The 16326-nt window shown below is 35.6% G+C and overlaps 1 protein-coding gene across 5 annotated transcripts in view; it reads left to right on the top strand.

Annotated features, from left to right (window-relative positions):
- The window catches only part of COG5 (component of oligomeric golgi complex 5), a 377608-nt gene that overhangs the window by 168304 nt on the left and 192978 nt on the right, over positions 1-16326 (top strand). For all 5 annotated transcript variants that reach the window (XM_078343129.1, XM_078343126.1, XM_078343128.1 and 2 more), the window contains exon 7: positions 10850-10980. In XM_078343129.1, the coding sequence (XP_078199255.1) occupies positions 10850-10980 (131 nt within the window). The remainder of the gene's footprint in view (positions 1-10849; positions 10981-16326) is intronic.

Below are 16326 nucleotides of genomic sequence, written 5' to 3'. Positions count from 1 at the left end.
AGCAAGGCCTGATGGAGAACGAGTGTGATGAATTGTCAGAATCAGGCTTCAGAAGGTGGATAATAAGAAACTTCTGTGAGCTAAAAGAACATGTTATAACTCAATGCAAAGAAATTAAGAACCTTGAAAAAAGGTTTGATGAAATCCTAACGAGAATAGACAAGTTAGAGAGAAATATAAGTGAATTACTGGAGCCAAAAAACACGAGAACTTTGCGAAGTATCCACAAGTTTTGACAGTCAAATTGATCAAGCAGAAGAAAGGATATCAGAGGTTGAAAACCAACTCAATGAAATAAAATGAGAAGACAAGATTAGAGAAAAAAGGCTTAAAAGGAATGAGCAAAGTCTCCAAGAAATATGGGACTATGTGAAAAGACCTAATCTACATTTGATAGGTGTACCTGAATGTGACAAAGAGAATGAATCCAAGCTGGAAAATACTCTTCAGGATATTATTCAGGAAAACTTTCACAACCTAGCAAGGCAGGACAATATTCAAGTCCAGGAAATACAGAGAACACCACAAAGATATTCCTCAAGAAGAGCGACCCCAAGGCACATAATCGTTAGATTCACCAGGGTTGAAATGAAGGAGAAAATGCTAAGGGCAGCCAGAGAGAAAGATCAGGTTACCCACAAAGGGAACCCTATCAGGCTCACAGCAGATCTCTCAGCAGAAATACTACAAGCCAGAAGAGAGTGGGAGCCAATACTCAACATCCTTAAAGAAAAGAACTTTCAACCCAGAATTTCATATCCAGCCAAACTAAGCTTCATAAGTGAAGGAAAAATAAAATCCTTTGCGAACAAGCAAGTACTCAGATTTTGTCACCACCAGGCCTGCTTTACAAGAGCTCCTGAAAAAGGCACTACACATAGAAAGGAACAGCCAGTACCAGCCACTCCAAAAACATACCAAATGGTAAAGAGCACCAACAAAATAAAGAATCTACATCAACTAATGGGCAAAACAGCCAGCTAGTATCAAATGGCAGTATTAAACTCACATATATTATTAATCCTAAATTTAAATCGACTAAATCCCCCAATTAAAAGACACAGACAGGCAAATTGGATAAAAAGCCAAAACCCATTGCTGGATTTGGCTTTTTATGCTGCATCCAGACCCATCTCACATGCAAGGATACACAAAGACTCAAAACAAAGGGATGGAGGAAGATTTACCAACCAAATGGAGAGCAAAAACAAACAAACAAATAAATAAAAAGCAGGAGTTGCAATTCTTGCGTCTGATAAAATAGACTTTAAAGCAACAAAGATCAAAAGAGGCAAAGAAGGACATTACGTAATGGTAAAAGGATCAATGCAACAAGAAGAGTTAATGATCCTAAATATATATGCACCCAGTACCAGATATGTACCCAGATACATAAGACAAGTTCTTAATGACTTATAAAGAGACAGACTCCCACCCAATAATAGCGGGAGACTTTAACATCACATTGTCAGTATTCGACAGATCAATGAGACAGAAAATTAACAAGGATAACCAGGACTTGAACTCAAACCCGGAGCAAGTAAACTTAATAAATATTTAGCAAGTAAACTTAATAAACATTTATAGAACTCTTCCCCCCAAATACACACAACATGCATTCTTATCAGTACCACATCACACCTACTCTAAAAGTGACTACATAATTGGAAGTAAATCACTCCTCAGTAATTGCATAGCATTTCACAGGTTTAAATGAAATATTGGTTGGCTGCTTGTTTGTTATTTTCCTCTCTTATTCCTTCCTATCTCCATTGTTAAGCACAATTATTGGCATAACAGACATTTTCAATACCCGTTTTTAGAGTGCAGTCTAGCCTGGGTAATAAAGCAACACTCCCGTTCTCTCTTCCTCTTTCTCTTCTTCTTTCTTTCTCTCTCATTCTTTTAAGAAAACAAAACAAAACAAAAAAACTGTAAATTCTTAGCCGAGCACAGTGGCTCACACCTGTAATCCCAGAGGCTGAGGCGGGAGGATCACCTGAGGTCAGGAGTTTGAGACCAGCCTGGCCAACATAGTAAAACCCTGTCTCTACTAAAAATACAAAAATTAGCTGGACATGGTGGTGGGCACCTGTAATCCCAGCTTCTCGGTAGGCTGAGACAGGAGAATCTCTTGAACCTGGGAGGCAGAGCAACAAGAGTGAAGTCTGTCTCAAACAACAACAACAACAACCACCCTATAAATTCTTTATGTATTTTTGATGATAATGCCTTTATCTGTTCATTTGTTACACATACTTCCTCCATTCTCTTTTTCTTTTGATTTTACTTTTACTATTAGGGAAAAAAAAAATTAGTGGTGAATTTTTTATGTAATTCATTCAATTTTTAGAGGTTAAGAAATTACTTTCTTTAGTTGGAGTAAACATTGTATTTATCAAATATTTTCAATTATTGATTTCGTATATTGTGAGAAGCTTTTTATAATAATTTTTCTAATTATATTTAGGTTATCGCATATTAAAATCTTACACATTTTAAGCCTACATTGTTATGTCTCTGTTCTCTATAAGCCATTTGCGCTTTCATACAAATATGATTTAAAAATTTTTGCCTTACAGTTTTATTTTATTGTTTTCTATTATACCTTATTAGCAGTGCTCTGCAATTGTACATGAAAAAATGTTTTTTAAAATTTTTTTCTCAAAGACATGTTTCATCAGATTTAAGACATCTAGTTAAATATTAAAGTATTTCAACATAGGCAGGCAGATCACCTGAGTTCGGAAGTTCAAGACCAACTTGGCCAATGTGGTGAAATCCTGTCTCTGCTAAAAATAAAAAAGTTAGCTGGACATGCTTGTGTGCACCTGTAATCCCATCTACTCAGAAGGTTGAGGCAGGAGAATCACTTGAACCCAGAGGCGGAGGTTGCAGTGAGCTGAGATTGTGCCACTGCACTCCAGCCAGGGGTGACAGAGTGAGACTCCATCTCAAACCAAACAAAACAAAAAATAAAAAATTATTTGCATCTAGAATAATGAAAGGAAAATCAAACGTATAAATGTATATGTAGTTGTCCTTGGGGTTTTGGATGACTTTTTCTCTAACTTCTGTGTTCTCTAACTTTCTGTGTTCTCATTGCTTCTTTGATGAAGCCAGGACTCTGTATGTTTTTGTGTCTGTGTGTGGCTGTATCTTTAAAGCAGTTTTTTAAAAACTGGACTACCTTAGACTTAAGTGACTTCTGAAACATTACTCTCTTTGACTTCTGGAACATTATTCAGTATGTGGAAAGCTGGAATCTCATTTTTGATTGGATAAATTAGTTCTGTCAATATTATAACTGTTTAACACTCATGTTGTTTGGTATTATTTAATGGTCATTTGTTTTGTTTTGTCTTAAATTTGTTATTTATCTCAGTATTCTCTAGTAGCTGTGTACTTTGTACAATATCTGATATAATAGTAGCCAAGAAGATTGATGCTCCAGAAAGAGTTCAAATGTGGTTGTTGTGATAAGCCTTAATCTTTGCAATACAATTTATTTTCATTTCAAAGGTACAATATTTATTGAATGGATCAAAAAAAGGCATCTTTGTTCTCCAGATTACTATTTATCAATCTTCTAGATAACCCTCTATAAACTATAGTTTTATATTTTGTTATTTGCTTTTGTAAAAGACAGGTTTAGTCTGAATTTCTTAGGCAGGGATATGGTGAAGAATCAAGTGTATGGAGCTTTATTTACTTATCTATTTTTTATATTTTGAGTTCTGGGGTACATGTGCGGAACGTGCAGGTTTGTTACATAGGTATACACGTGCCATGGTGGTTTGCACCCATCACTCCATCATCTATATTAGGTATTTATACTTATGCTATCCCTCCCTTATTCCCCAACTCCCTGCTATCCCTCCTCTAGCCCACCACCCCCCAGCAGGCCCTGATGTGTGATGTTCCCTTTCCTGTGTCCATGTGTTCTCACTGTTCAACACCCACTTATTGGTGAGAACATGCGGTGCTTGGTTTTCTGTTCTTGCGTCAGTTTGCTGAGAATGATGGTTTCCAGGTCCATCTATCTCCCTAAAAAGAACATGAACTCATCCTTTTTTATGGAAGCATAGTATTCCATGGTGTATATGTGCCACATTTTCTTACCTAGTCTGTTATTGGCGGGCATTTGGGTTGGTTCCAAGTCTTGCTATTGTGAACAGTGCCAAAACAAACATATGTGTTCATGGTTTTTTTTAAATAATAGAATAATTTATAATCCTTTGGGTATATACCTAGTAATGGGATTGCTGGGTCAAATGGTATTTCTAGTTCTAGATCTTTTGAGGAATCGCCACACTGTCTTCCACAGTAGTTGAGCTAATTTACCTTCCCATCAGCAGTGTAAAAGCATTCCTATTTCTCCACATCTTCACTAGATCTTTTGTCTCCTAATTTTTTAATGATTGCCATTCTAACTGGTGTGAGATGGTATCTCAATGTGGTTTTTATTTGCATTTCTCTAATGACCAGTGATGATGAGCTTTTTTTCATGTGTTTGTTGGCTGCATAAATGTCTTCTTTTGAGAAGTATCTGGTCATATCCTTCGCCCACTTTTTGATGGGGCTGTTTGTTTTTTTCTTGTAAATTTGTTTAAGTTGGCTGGGCATGGTGGCTCACACCTATAATCCCAGCACTTTGGGAGGCCGAGGCAGGCGGGTCACAAGGTGAAGAGATCAAGACCATCCTGGGCAACATGGTGAAACCCCCGTCTCTACTAAAAAATACAAAAATTAGCTGGGCATGGTGGCATGCACCTGTAGTCAGTCCCAGCTACTCGGGAGGCTGAGACAGGAGAATTGCTTGAACCCAGGAGGCAGAGATTGCAGTGAGCCAAGATTGTGCTACTGCACTCCAGCCTAGTGCCTAGCGACAGAGCAAGACCGTCTCAAAAAAAAATTTTTTTTGTTTAAGTTCTTTGTAGATTCTGGTTATCAGCCCTTTGTCTGTTGGGTAGATTGCAAAATTTTTTTCCATTCTGTTGGTTGCCAGTTTACTCTATTGATAGTTTCTTTTGCTGTGCAGAAGCTCTTTAGTTTAATTAGATCCCATTTGTCTATTTTGGCTTTTGTTGCCATTGCTTTTGATGTTTTAGTCAGAAAGTCCTTGCCTGTGCCTATGTCCTGAATGGTATTGCCTAGGTTTTCTTCTAGGGTATTTATGGCGTTAGGTCTTATGTTTAAATTTTTGATCCATCTGGATTACTTTTTGTATAAAGTATAAGGAAGGGATCCAGTTTCAGTTTTCTGCTTATGGCTGGCCAGTTTTCCCAACACTATTTATTAAATAGGGAATCCTTTCCCCCTTGCTTGTTTTTGTTGGGTTTGTCAAAGATCAGATGGTTGCAGATGTGTGACATTATTTCTGAGGTGTCTGTTCTGTTCCATTTGTCTATATCTCTGTTTTGGTTCCAGTACCATGCTGTTTTGATTACTGTAGCCTTGTAGTAGAGTTTGAAGTTAGGTAGCATGATGCCTATGTGTTGAGCTTTTTAGATATTATAATTTTATGATTGTGTTCTGAGAATGGTCTCAAATACTATGTAAATAAATAGCTTAAAAATTAACAGATTGGGAAAATACTCATAGCAAATATGATAGGCAAATTGTGAATATTATATCATTAATACTAAGTGATTTAAGAAAAAAGCAAAAATTACATACATTCTCAAGAGGAAATATAGTGGGTAAACCATATTCAGCTTCATAACTTAAAAAATCAGACTATCAATAAGAACATATTTCTTATAGAAGCATATAAAATATTCAAAAAGATGATGCTATCCAGTGCTATCTGTGGTTAAATTATTCCCATAGATTATTGAAAAAAACATAGAAAGTAGTATAGCCATTTTGAAAAGTAGTTTGATAATTTGTATCAAGAAGCTTAAGTATTACTTTGATCCAATAATTTTTTGATTCCCAAGAAAATAATTCTGGATATTGAAAATATGTATAAATATGTTTAAAGTAGTCATTTATGATAACAAATATTCCTTAAACTGAGAGTTAAGTAAATTTTGGTCATAAATTTGATGCAATATTGGGTGCTGTCAAAAATTGACATTTTTCTAAGAAGTTCCTCAGGGTAGGTGAATGCATGTAACGTTAAGTTAATAAAGAAGACATTGCAAATATATGTAACTAAAAATAAAAAGAAAAGAAAAGCAACTCATGGGTAGAATTTTAAAAGGACTGATTTTAAAAGAATCTAGTAGACATTTACTTTTAAGCTCAATCAAGGTTTTAAGTATTTTAGAAATATCTGAAGGTTGCTTGTAATTTTTTCTGAGACATATATTTGTATGGCACTCTTTATAAAGTTGGTGTGTAGGAGGGAGCCATGTTTGTTGGTGACTGTAGCAAGCTGCCCAGACCCTGTATATCAGTGTTTCCTTTCTCTGCTCTTTCTCACATAAATATCCAGGAGGAGGGTATATACTATTTTTCTGTTTCTTGAGAATTTGGAGATTCATAAATTTCTGAGACATAGCTTTGCAAATTCCAGTGCTTCACTGGCTAGTGGTTGCCACTGTGTTATGTTATGTGGTTATATAATTTCCCCTCTTTTTACTATTTCTCTGACTTCTGAACTATCTTTAATGAACATGGTATTATCTTAAAAGCCTTTATCCTGTTGGCAGTTAATAATCTTTGCAGTAAACTCTTCTTCCTGAGGTAATATATTCTGCTTTTTCTGTAATGTCCTATCTGCTGTTAATCCCATCCAGACATTATACATTTTAACTCTAGAAGCTTGATTTGTCTTACTTTATTATCCATGTCTGTTTGACATGGTCAGTCTTTTTTGGCGGGAGAACATATGAAATATAATTATAGTAACTGTTGTAAAGTCCTTGTCTAAAAATGCTATACTCTGTGCCATTGGTTCATACTTATTATTTAGTGGGAAAATATGAAAATGCAAAAACACATTTTTTAACATGTATAAGCTATGATCCCACTAAATTTAAGAATTACAGTATTAGAATAACATTGTATCTGCTGTCTCTTCTAATTTTTCTAAATATTGTTAATGTTTGTACCCTAATTAATATATCTTTTAGTCTTACATTTCTCAGTATGAATTACCTTTTGCTGTGTGTTTTCTAAAACTCGTTCTTTTTCCTTAACATTATGTTAAGATTCATTGTTATTGATATGTATACGATATGTACACATCTGTCATTTATTTTTAATCCTCTGTAGTAGTACTTGAATATATTACAAAATTTTTTTTCTTTTGTTCATGGTTATATGGGTTTTCAGCTTTGTTTTTAACATTGCTACTATGAACATTCTTGTATATGTCTTCTGGTACACATGTATAAAAACATCTCTGGATTATGTGCCTAGGAATGGAATATTTTGGTCCTGAGGGGTATACATGTGAAACCTTATTAGATAGTCCCATATTTTTTCCAAACTAGTTTTTACTAATTTACAATGTTGCTCTTTTTATATATATACACACATATATGCAGACATGTGTGTATATATATACACATCACATATATACATTTGTCCATACATACGTATATCCGTATGTATGTATGTTACTGTTGCAGTTAATGCTGTAATAAATGCCTTCCTCCTCAAATATATTCAGGTTTTTCTTTTTTTTAAAGATTATTATTTATTCCCAGAAGCAGAATCATTGATTTAGAGGATGTGATTGTATTTTGTAGTAGACTGACCACCTTATTTTAATTTTGGTATTATTTGTCTTGACTTCTATTTACTTTTTAAAATTTAGTTTTATTATGAAAGTTATACATGAACAGTATATTCAAATAGTTCTACAAGGTTTCTTATTTAAAAATGGCAATGATTTACCCTCTTCTTGGCCTCATTTACTGCTTCTCAGAGACAAACTTTTCATTCTTTTTCAGCTGATCGTTATAGTATTTGCCTCCATATCTGTAAAAAACCTGCTTGTATTTCCATTTTTTAATTTTTAACTTCTTTGACTCCCCATTATGGAGCATGAAGATTTACCCTCCTCATTACTTCCAACTTCTAGCACCAACCCAGTTTTATACGTGCATTCCTCACTCATAGTTTCTTCTAAATAAATACTTTAGTGCTAACATTATTATGAAACATAAATGCATAGCTGAATTATTTAGCAATCATTACACTTCTTTTTATTTTCTTTTAAACAAAGGAGGAGGCTAGTAAAAGAAGGGACAGTGGGCTAGGCCTGGTGGCTCATGCCTATAATCCCAGCACTTTGGGAGGCCAAGGCAGGTGGATCACGAGGTCAGGAGATCAAGATCATCCTGACCAACATGGTGAACCCCCATCTCTATTAAAATACAAAATATTTAGCCGGGTGTGGTGGTGTGCACCTGTAGTCTCAGCTGCTAAGGAGGCTGAGGCAGGGGAATTGCCTGAACCCAGGAGGCGGTGGTTGCAGTGAGCTGATATTGTGCTCCTGCACTCCAGCCTGATGACAGAGCAAGACTCTGTCTCAAAAAAAAAAAAAAAAGACAGGATAGTGAGGATTTTGGAATCAATAAAGAAAATTTTCTATTGCAAAATAGGAAAACATGTTAGCATTAAGTCAGAGGTTCCTGAATGGGAGGGCAGCTATAATAAACTAGAATAAAATAATAACCTATAATATACCAGAACGTTTATTCTGGTAGACATATGTATTATTGACTAGGATATTGAAAGCCTAGTAAAATGAGTGGTATGCTTGAATTCCTTTTTATCTAATTTAGTAGATTAATTTTTTTCTCATGTTACATAAACCAAGAGATAACTAATATTTCTTTGCCACTAGTCTCTAGTCTCAAGGTTTTCTCTTAAGGACATGATAAATATATTACATTCAAATAGAGCAGTTTCATCTCCTGCTACATCGTTGTGGTATATGAAGGGATTCAACAGATATTTGTATTAAGTGACTAGGAAGTTAATTCTGGCCGTGCACTCCACATTTATTAAGGTTTAATTGTTACGATGTGAGTAATGCTGCCATATTTCAAAGCTTGGCATTATATATATTTTTAAACATTTACATATTTTTAAAAGTTGAACTAGTTATTTAATACTTTCATTGTTCTAACCTGGGCAAATTTTATGAATACTTTTATCTGATAGGATATTTATGTCTTTACCCATTCATTGATCAAATTGGAAGAATATTAGAGGAATACTGTCACTTCAAAAATAAGCTCTCTTCTTTCTGAGGCTCTTCAGATTGGCCCGGAATCATCTACTCAAAAGATTGTGGTCAGAAAGACCAGGATTTAAATTCTGCTTTGCCGGTTATTAGTCGAGGGAATTTGTTCAGATTACTGAAATTCTTTGGGTTTTAGCATCTCCATCTAGGTATGATGATGTTTCTAGAAAGGTTGTTTAGAAAATTACAAATAACAGATGCATTAAAATAATAAACACCTTGTGTGTAGCTTAATGTAGTCTACCTGTTACATCTTCAAAAATGTTAGTTATTTTTATTAGAATCATCATCATCATTTTGTTTTTAGCTCTAGTCTCTAGATGTGCACTGGTAATGATTGTATGCATGCATCAGATAAATGAGCAGGGAAATTTTAGTATCATAATCCCTCCGTTCTTCTGTGGTTAGGGGGGCTGATGCTGGGGGTTGTTACTGCATTCTCTCTCTCTCTCTCTCTCTCTCACACACACACACTGTGTGTGTGTGTGTGTGTGTGTGTTTCCCCCTGTTGTTGCTGCATGTCTCTTACTGAAAAGCAGGTTTATGGACTAATTAGTAAGTAAAATAATACAAGCCTTTCTCCCTCCTGGCTGCTGGAGCCCTTTCATCCAAATCTAGCATGTTGTTTGTTTACTTCTTAAAGTGAGTGACTGTAAATATGGCTTGGATAACTGGGGAGGTGGAAGCTGGTGGTGGTTATATATGTGATGAAGGCCATTTATATTGCTTTTAAAAAATACTGGGGCCCAGCTACTCGAGAGGTCAAGATGGGAGGATCACTTGAGGCCAGGAGTTTGAGACCAGCCTGAACAACATAGTGAGACACTATCTCTTGAATAAAAATAGTTGGGCATGATAGCAGGTACTATAGTACCAGCTGCTCAGAGGCTGAGGTGGGAGGACTGCTTGAGCCCAGGAATTCAAGACTGCAGTGAAAGATAATCACATGTGTGACTAGCCACTGCACTGGGTAGTGTATTGAGACTCCCATGTCTCAGAAAAACAACAAAAAACTGTACTTGGCGTCTTTAGAATTTCCTAAAATATGAGGATATTTATTTACTTTAAAATACTAAATTTGACACTTTCTAATGTGATCTCTTCACATTTCCTTAAACTTGTGATAATGATAATCATCATTTCTAGTCTTTTTTTTTTTTTTGAGACGGAGTTTCGCTCTTGTTACCCAGGCTGGAGTGCAATGGCGCAATCTCGGCTCACCGCAACCTCCGCCTCCTGGGTTCAGGCAATTCTCCTGCCTCAGCCTCCTGAGTAGCTGGGATTACAGGCACGCGCCACCATGCTCAGCTAATATTTTGTATCTTAGGGGGTTTCACCATTTTGACCAGGATGGTCTCGATCTCTTGACCTCGTGATCCACCCGCCTCAGCCTCCCAAAGGGCTGGGATTACAGGCGTGAGCCACTGCGCCCAGCCCTCTAGTCTTGCCTTATCAAATCTGCCTTATTTGGAGCATTTAACTCCAGAAATTACTTATTAAGGGGAAAATATTTGGGAAACTGTATTTTTTTTAAATATACATTTTGTAAGGCAACCCTGTTCAATAGCCATTTTTGTTTTGATACCTTGATATTTATTCAGTATTGAAATATTTGAATGTGGGTGTTTTTGTTTTAAACAGATTATCTTTCTCAAGGAATAGACCTTACTGGAATCGAAGTGATAGAAAATGATCTACTTTTTATTGCAAGAGCCCGACTTGAAGTGGAAAATCAAGCTAAGCGCCTACTAGAACAGGGTTTGGAGACTCAGGTAATAAAAACAAGACTTTTAAAATGTGAAAATGTGTAATAACACAGGTGAACATTTGACTTTGAGTTCAAAAAAGTAATATATGTCTTTATTTTATTACAGAGAAAGTATGTCTACAATTTAAATCAGAGAGTATAGTTAAGGGAAATTTTAATATACATATTTAATAAACATTTAATATATTTAATTTTAATAAACAAATATGTTAGTGTTTAACATATATTAACATATTTAATACATGTTTAATTTACTATATTAAATTTTAATAAACATTTACTGTATGTTTAATATATTAAACCTAATGTTTCTGATGTAAAATGTATATAACATGCAATATATTTTGTATGATGTACATAGATAGATAGATAGCTAGTTGGCCATGCCTGCTTTGTCTAAAGCGCTGTTCCTTATTTAAGCCTTTCAGCAACCCAGTATGATTGGTTTGTTGTTAATTTTATTTTACAGTTGAAGAAACAGAGAAATAAGTTGTTGAAAATCACATAGCTAGTAAATTATATAGTTTGGATTCAAACTTAATCACTCTAGACCCAGAACTCTGCACTCTTAATTACTGTCCCATAATTTAAAAATTTTTTTGACTTGACATCTACTAGCCCAAACTTCTCTTCCATTCTATTTTAGTGTCTTTCCCCCATTATCACCTTGCATATTGTCATTTAGCATTTGTCCTAAGACTCCAGTGTCTCTTCCTTTGATGGTAGATTCCTATTTTTTCTGCCCTCCCACTCCCTTGTTCCTGTTATAACTCATGCTTCTTTTATTAATCTAAAATATCAATCTCTTGGCTGGGCACGGTGACTCACGCCTATAATCCCAGCACTTTGGGAGGCTGAGATCGTAGATCACCTGAGGTTGGGAGTTTGAGAACAGCCTGACCAACATGGAGAAATCCCGTCTCTACTAAAAATACAAAATTAGCCAGATACAGTGATGCGTGCCTATAATTCCAGCTACTGAGGAGGCTGAGGCAGAAAAATCACTTGAACCTGGGATGTGGAGGTTGCAGTGAGCTGAGATCACACCACTGCATTCTAGCCTGGGCAACGAGCAAAACTTATCTCAAAAAAAAAAAAAAAAAAAAAAAAAGAAAGAAAAGAAAAACCATCAGTCTCATAACTCATCTAGAGCATAAATGCTTTACTACTGGATGGTTTTCTACTCTGTCAGCCTCATGTCTGTGGCTCTACTTAGAACCTCTTCTCTGGCTCTACTTATTTTTTTTTATATTAAATTGATCAAGGATGTGTCTCTTCAACTATTCTCCTAATTAGTGATTCTCAAACTTTACCATGCATCAGAATTGATGGGAGGACTTGTTAAAACACAGACAGCCGAGCCCAACTTTGTCCTCCTTTACTTCTCCCAAAAAGCCTTTCCTGATCTACCAATATTAACATTTTGGTTCACTTCATGGAATTTACTGTATTTCTTATGTATAAATTGATATTTGTGTTTGTAACATCTCTTTCTGAGTTTATTGTGTGTGTCTGTCTTCCTCAGACCTGGGTGTCTCACAAAGTCAGGTTTTGGGTTTTGCAGAGTTGAGAGAATTAAACTCTTAATAATCATGTCACAGATATAAGGCCTCTTGGGAAGCAGACTGTAGTATTGGAAAGAGCCTGTGTTTTGGAGGTAGTCCCTTTTCTTGAGAGCAGCAAGAGAGAGGTGTCATCTAGCTGTGTCAGTAGGCAATTTGGGAATTAAGAACAGAAGTCTCTGTTCTTTGTCAGGCTCTGTGTTAGTCATTTTACATTTGTTATCTCAATTACAATAACAAATCTATGAAGAAGATGTAATTATCCACTTTCTATATGGTTAAGGAAACAAAGAGATGGAAAGGTTAGGAAATTAACTGAAGATTACATAGTTGGCAAGTAATAGAATCATGATCTGGAGCTCCTACTTTCTCCCTTCTTTAGTAAGACCAAGCAATTTATTCTAATTTTGTTAAACAGTTATATTGAAAATTATTTGATGATTTGTGAAGCAATTTGTATGGAAAAGGGAATTTTTATAGCATAAAAGGTTTTTTTAGGAAGTCTCCATTTGATGACCAAACTGGTCCTTCAGTATTCCTAAAAATTTTTGTTTTCTGGCCAACTTTTTTATTTCATCTTCTGAAATTACTCTTTTACACTTTCTTTACTTTCCATCAACCATCTCCTTTTGCTATACCCCATTGTACTCTGAGCAGATATCCTTAATTTCTGCTTTACAGAGTCCTTTCATATCACCTCTGCTCTGGATCCTGTTTTCTATTTTCTTAGAAACTTATCTTGTTGACATTTCCATTCCTCATTTCCCTTTTACGGTCCCCTTCTCATCAGCCTTTAAAGGTGCACATTTTTTGCTACTCTCCTCATATGATCTCTGCTTTCCAGCCTCACAACCTTTCTAGTCGTCATTCACATCCCATCTTCCTTTCTTCTTTAGGGCCTTGGTACTTTTTATGCCTGGAATACACTTCACGCTCCCTGTTAGAACAGGTGCTGCAGCTTATATGTATTTTATCCTCAAATTGTTTTCTCAAATTTATTACAGATTATTAAAATAGTTAAATGTATGATTAATATTTATTATAAATAGACTAAAAGATAGAATTGCAGTATTTTAACTTTGAAGCACTCATGAATGATTACACACTTAAGTAGTTTACTAGCTCGTAGCCTGAAGAGATGTTCAGTAAACAAGGAATTTTTGAAAAATTACATCATATTATCACTTACATTTAATAATTAATTTCTAACATTAATTTGATTCCTCAGAAGTGTTGATGATCCTCTTTTATTATGTAGTTGATGCCCATCGTTTTCAATATCAGTTAATTGTAAAACTTAAAATAGTACAAGTGTTTAGTGCTAAGTTTACCAGTTGTGAAATTAGCAGTATTTAACCATCTTTTCATCTTCTGTGATTTTTAGATTTTTGGTTATTGATTGATAATTCAATGAGATGATAATGAGATCTTTTCTAAAAAACTAAATTGTTACTGTCAAATCATATTAAAGAAAGAAATGGATGTTGTTTCTACTACTTCATTGAATTCTACCCTTACTAAAATTATAAAAATAATAATAACAATAACAATAGAGTCACCCAACTGTAATTTGCAGATAAGTTGTCACTTCATTTGTATGGCTGCTATGGTCTGAATGCATCCTCTTCTAATTCTTATGTTGAAATCCTAACCCCCAAGATAATGTTATTTGGAGGTGGGCAGTTGGGAGGTAAACAGGTCATGAGGGTGGGATCCTCATGAATGGGATTAGCACCCTTGTAAAAGACTTTTTGCACTTTCTGTTTACCTTCCCCTCTCCTTCTACTTCTCATTTTACTGAAAGCCTGAGAGAGCTGCTTATCCCTTTTGCCATGTGAGATCACATTAAAAAGGTGTCCTTGTCAGGGAGGGGAACATCACACACTGGGGCCTGTTGGGGAGTGGGGGACTAGGGGAGGGATAGCATTAGGAGAAATACCTAATGTAGATTACAGGTTGATGGGTGCAGCAAACCACCATGGCACGTGTATACCTGTGTAACAATCCTATACATTCTGTACATGTATCCCAGAACTTAAAGTTTTAAAAAAAAGTGTCCCTGTGTGAACTAGGAGATGGGCCCATATCAGATACCTAAAATGCTGGCACCTTGAACTTGGACTTTCCAATCTCCAAAACTTCAAAAAATAAATGTCTCTTGTTTTTAATCCCAGTCTATGGTATTTTGTTATAGCAGCCAGAACAGACTAAAATAATAGCTATTCTTCTGTTATCTGAAACAACTATTTATTAAAAGAAAGTTAGTGCAATTTCTTTTTTTGGCATTCTTTTCCAAACCAAAATTGTTTTAGTAAATGCAGATAACCACTTTCATCATTACTGTTTTTTTCCTAGTTAATTGCTTAAGTGTTTTGTATTTATTAAATAGCTTTGTAGTATTGTAAAATACTATCATATTATAAAATGTCTATTTTCAGATTTGTAAACTCAATGACTGTTTGTATATGGAGGAGCTATTGTTTCTCTCTACATGAAAAATATAAGTAAACTTCTGACCTTACAAAAGCCTTATTATTTCTGTATGAAAAAGATTTATGGTCATATCATTATAGCATTCTTTGGAAAAATGTGGAAGGACTGGTGATTTAGAGCACATCTTCTGGGGATGCATAGAATATGATCATGTTACAAAAACATTTTTCAACTCTATAGGCAATCTGTCATACATGGGACTAGATATGCCATCCATCTGCAATTCTTCCTGATTTTCATTTCTCTCTTTTCTACTCACCCACAGAATCTTTCACTGACAGAATTCACACAAAGAAACGGAGAGGACCTTATTTATTTATTTTTTTTTCAGTATTGCAACAGACTCCATTACCTCTGGCTTTAACTAGCTTTCAAAAATAGGTGATAGAAATTGTGATCTGGATCATTTCCTGCATCACCATAGATACCAGTCCCCCACAGTAAAATGATGACATTCTAATTAGGAAGATGACTTTACCTTGTGAATTAGAAGCTTTCCCAGTAAACAAGTATGAGACTTTCTGGAGGTTCAAGGTGGAGGAAGGTCACTTGGCTTTAGAGGTCATCAGGAAAGAGAATTTCTGTGTTCACTTCTTTCAGAGCTTAGTAGCTGGCTGTAATCCTGACCCTGTGGTAGTTGTTGGTAGTGATAATAACTAAATATTCATTAACTTGCTTTTTCCCTAAGGCAGATGACCTTCTTGGTCAAGCCTAGGGTCCTGGTGCTTATCAACTGTCAGCCAAAAGTCCCATGACCCAATCTTAGAGAAGCTAGGTCTAGAGAACCTAGACTTAGACCTAGATTCTCTAAGAAAATAATATAGAAATGAAGTTCAATAGATAAATATCTATATAGTATACAGTAAGAGATTATGATATTATGAGCTTTTTTACTTTTCACAGTTGAAAATTATGGATTATTTCTGGTATAGCAAAGATACCAGTTCATATGCATTGTGTTCAGAGGGCTCTATGAAAGTTAAGCATAGCCAGGTGTGGTGGCTCACGCCTATAATCCCAGCAAAGTGGGAGGCAGAGGTGGGCCGATCATGAGGTCAAGAGATCGAGACCATCCTGGCCAACATGGTGAAACCCCGTCTCTACTAAAAAATACCAAAATTAGCTGAGCGTGGTGGCACACGCTTTTAGTCCCAGCTACTCGGGAGGCTGAGGCAGGAGAATCACTTGAACCCGGGAGGCAGAGGTTGCAGTGAGCCAAGATCGTGTCACTGCACTACAGCCTGGCGCCTGGCAACAGAGCAACTCTGTCTCAAAAAAATAAAAAGAAAGAAAGA

Source organism: Callithrix jacchus, chromosome 11, assembly GCF_049354715.1.
Source record: "Callithrix jacchus isolate 240 chromosome 11, calJac240_pri, whole genome shotgun sequence".
Classification (NCBI taxonomy): domain Eukaryota; kingdom Metazoa; phylum Chordata; class Mammalia; order Primates; family Cebidae; genus Callithrix; species Callithrix jacchus.
This window is presented reverse-complemented; position numbering and strand designations above follow the sequence as displayed.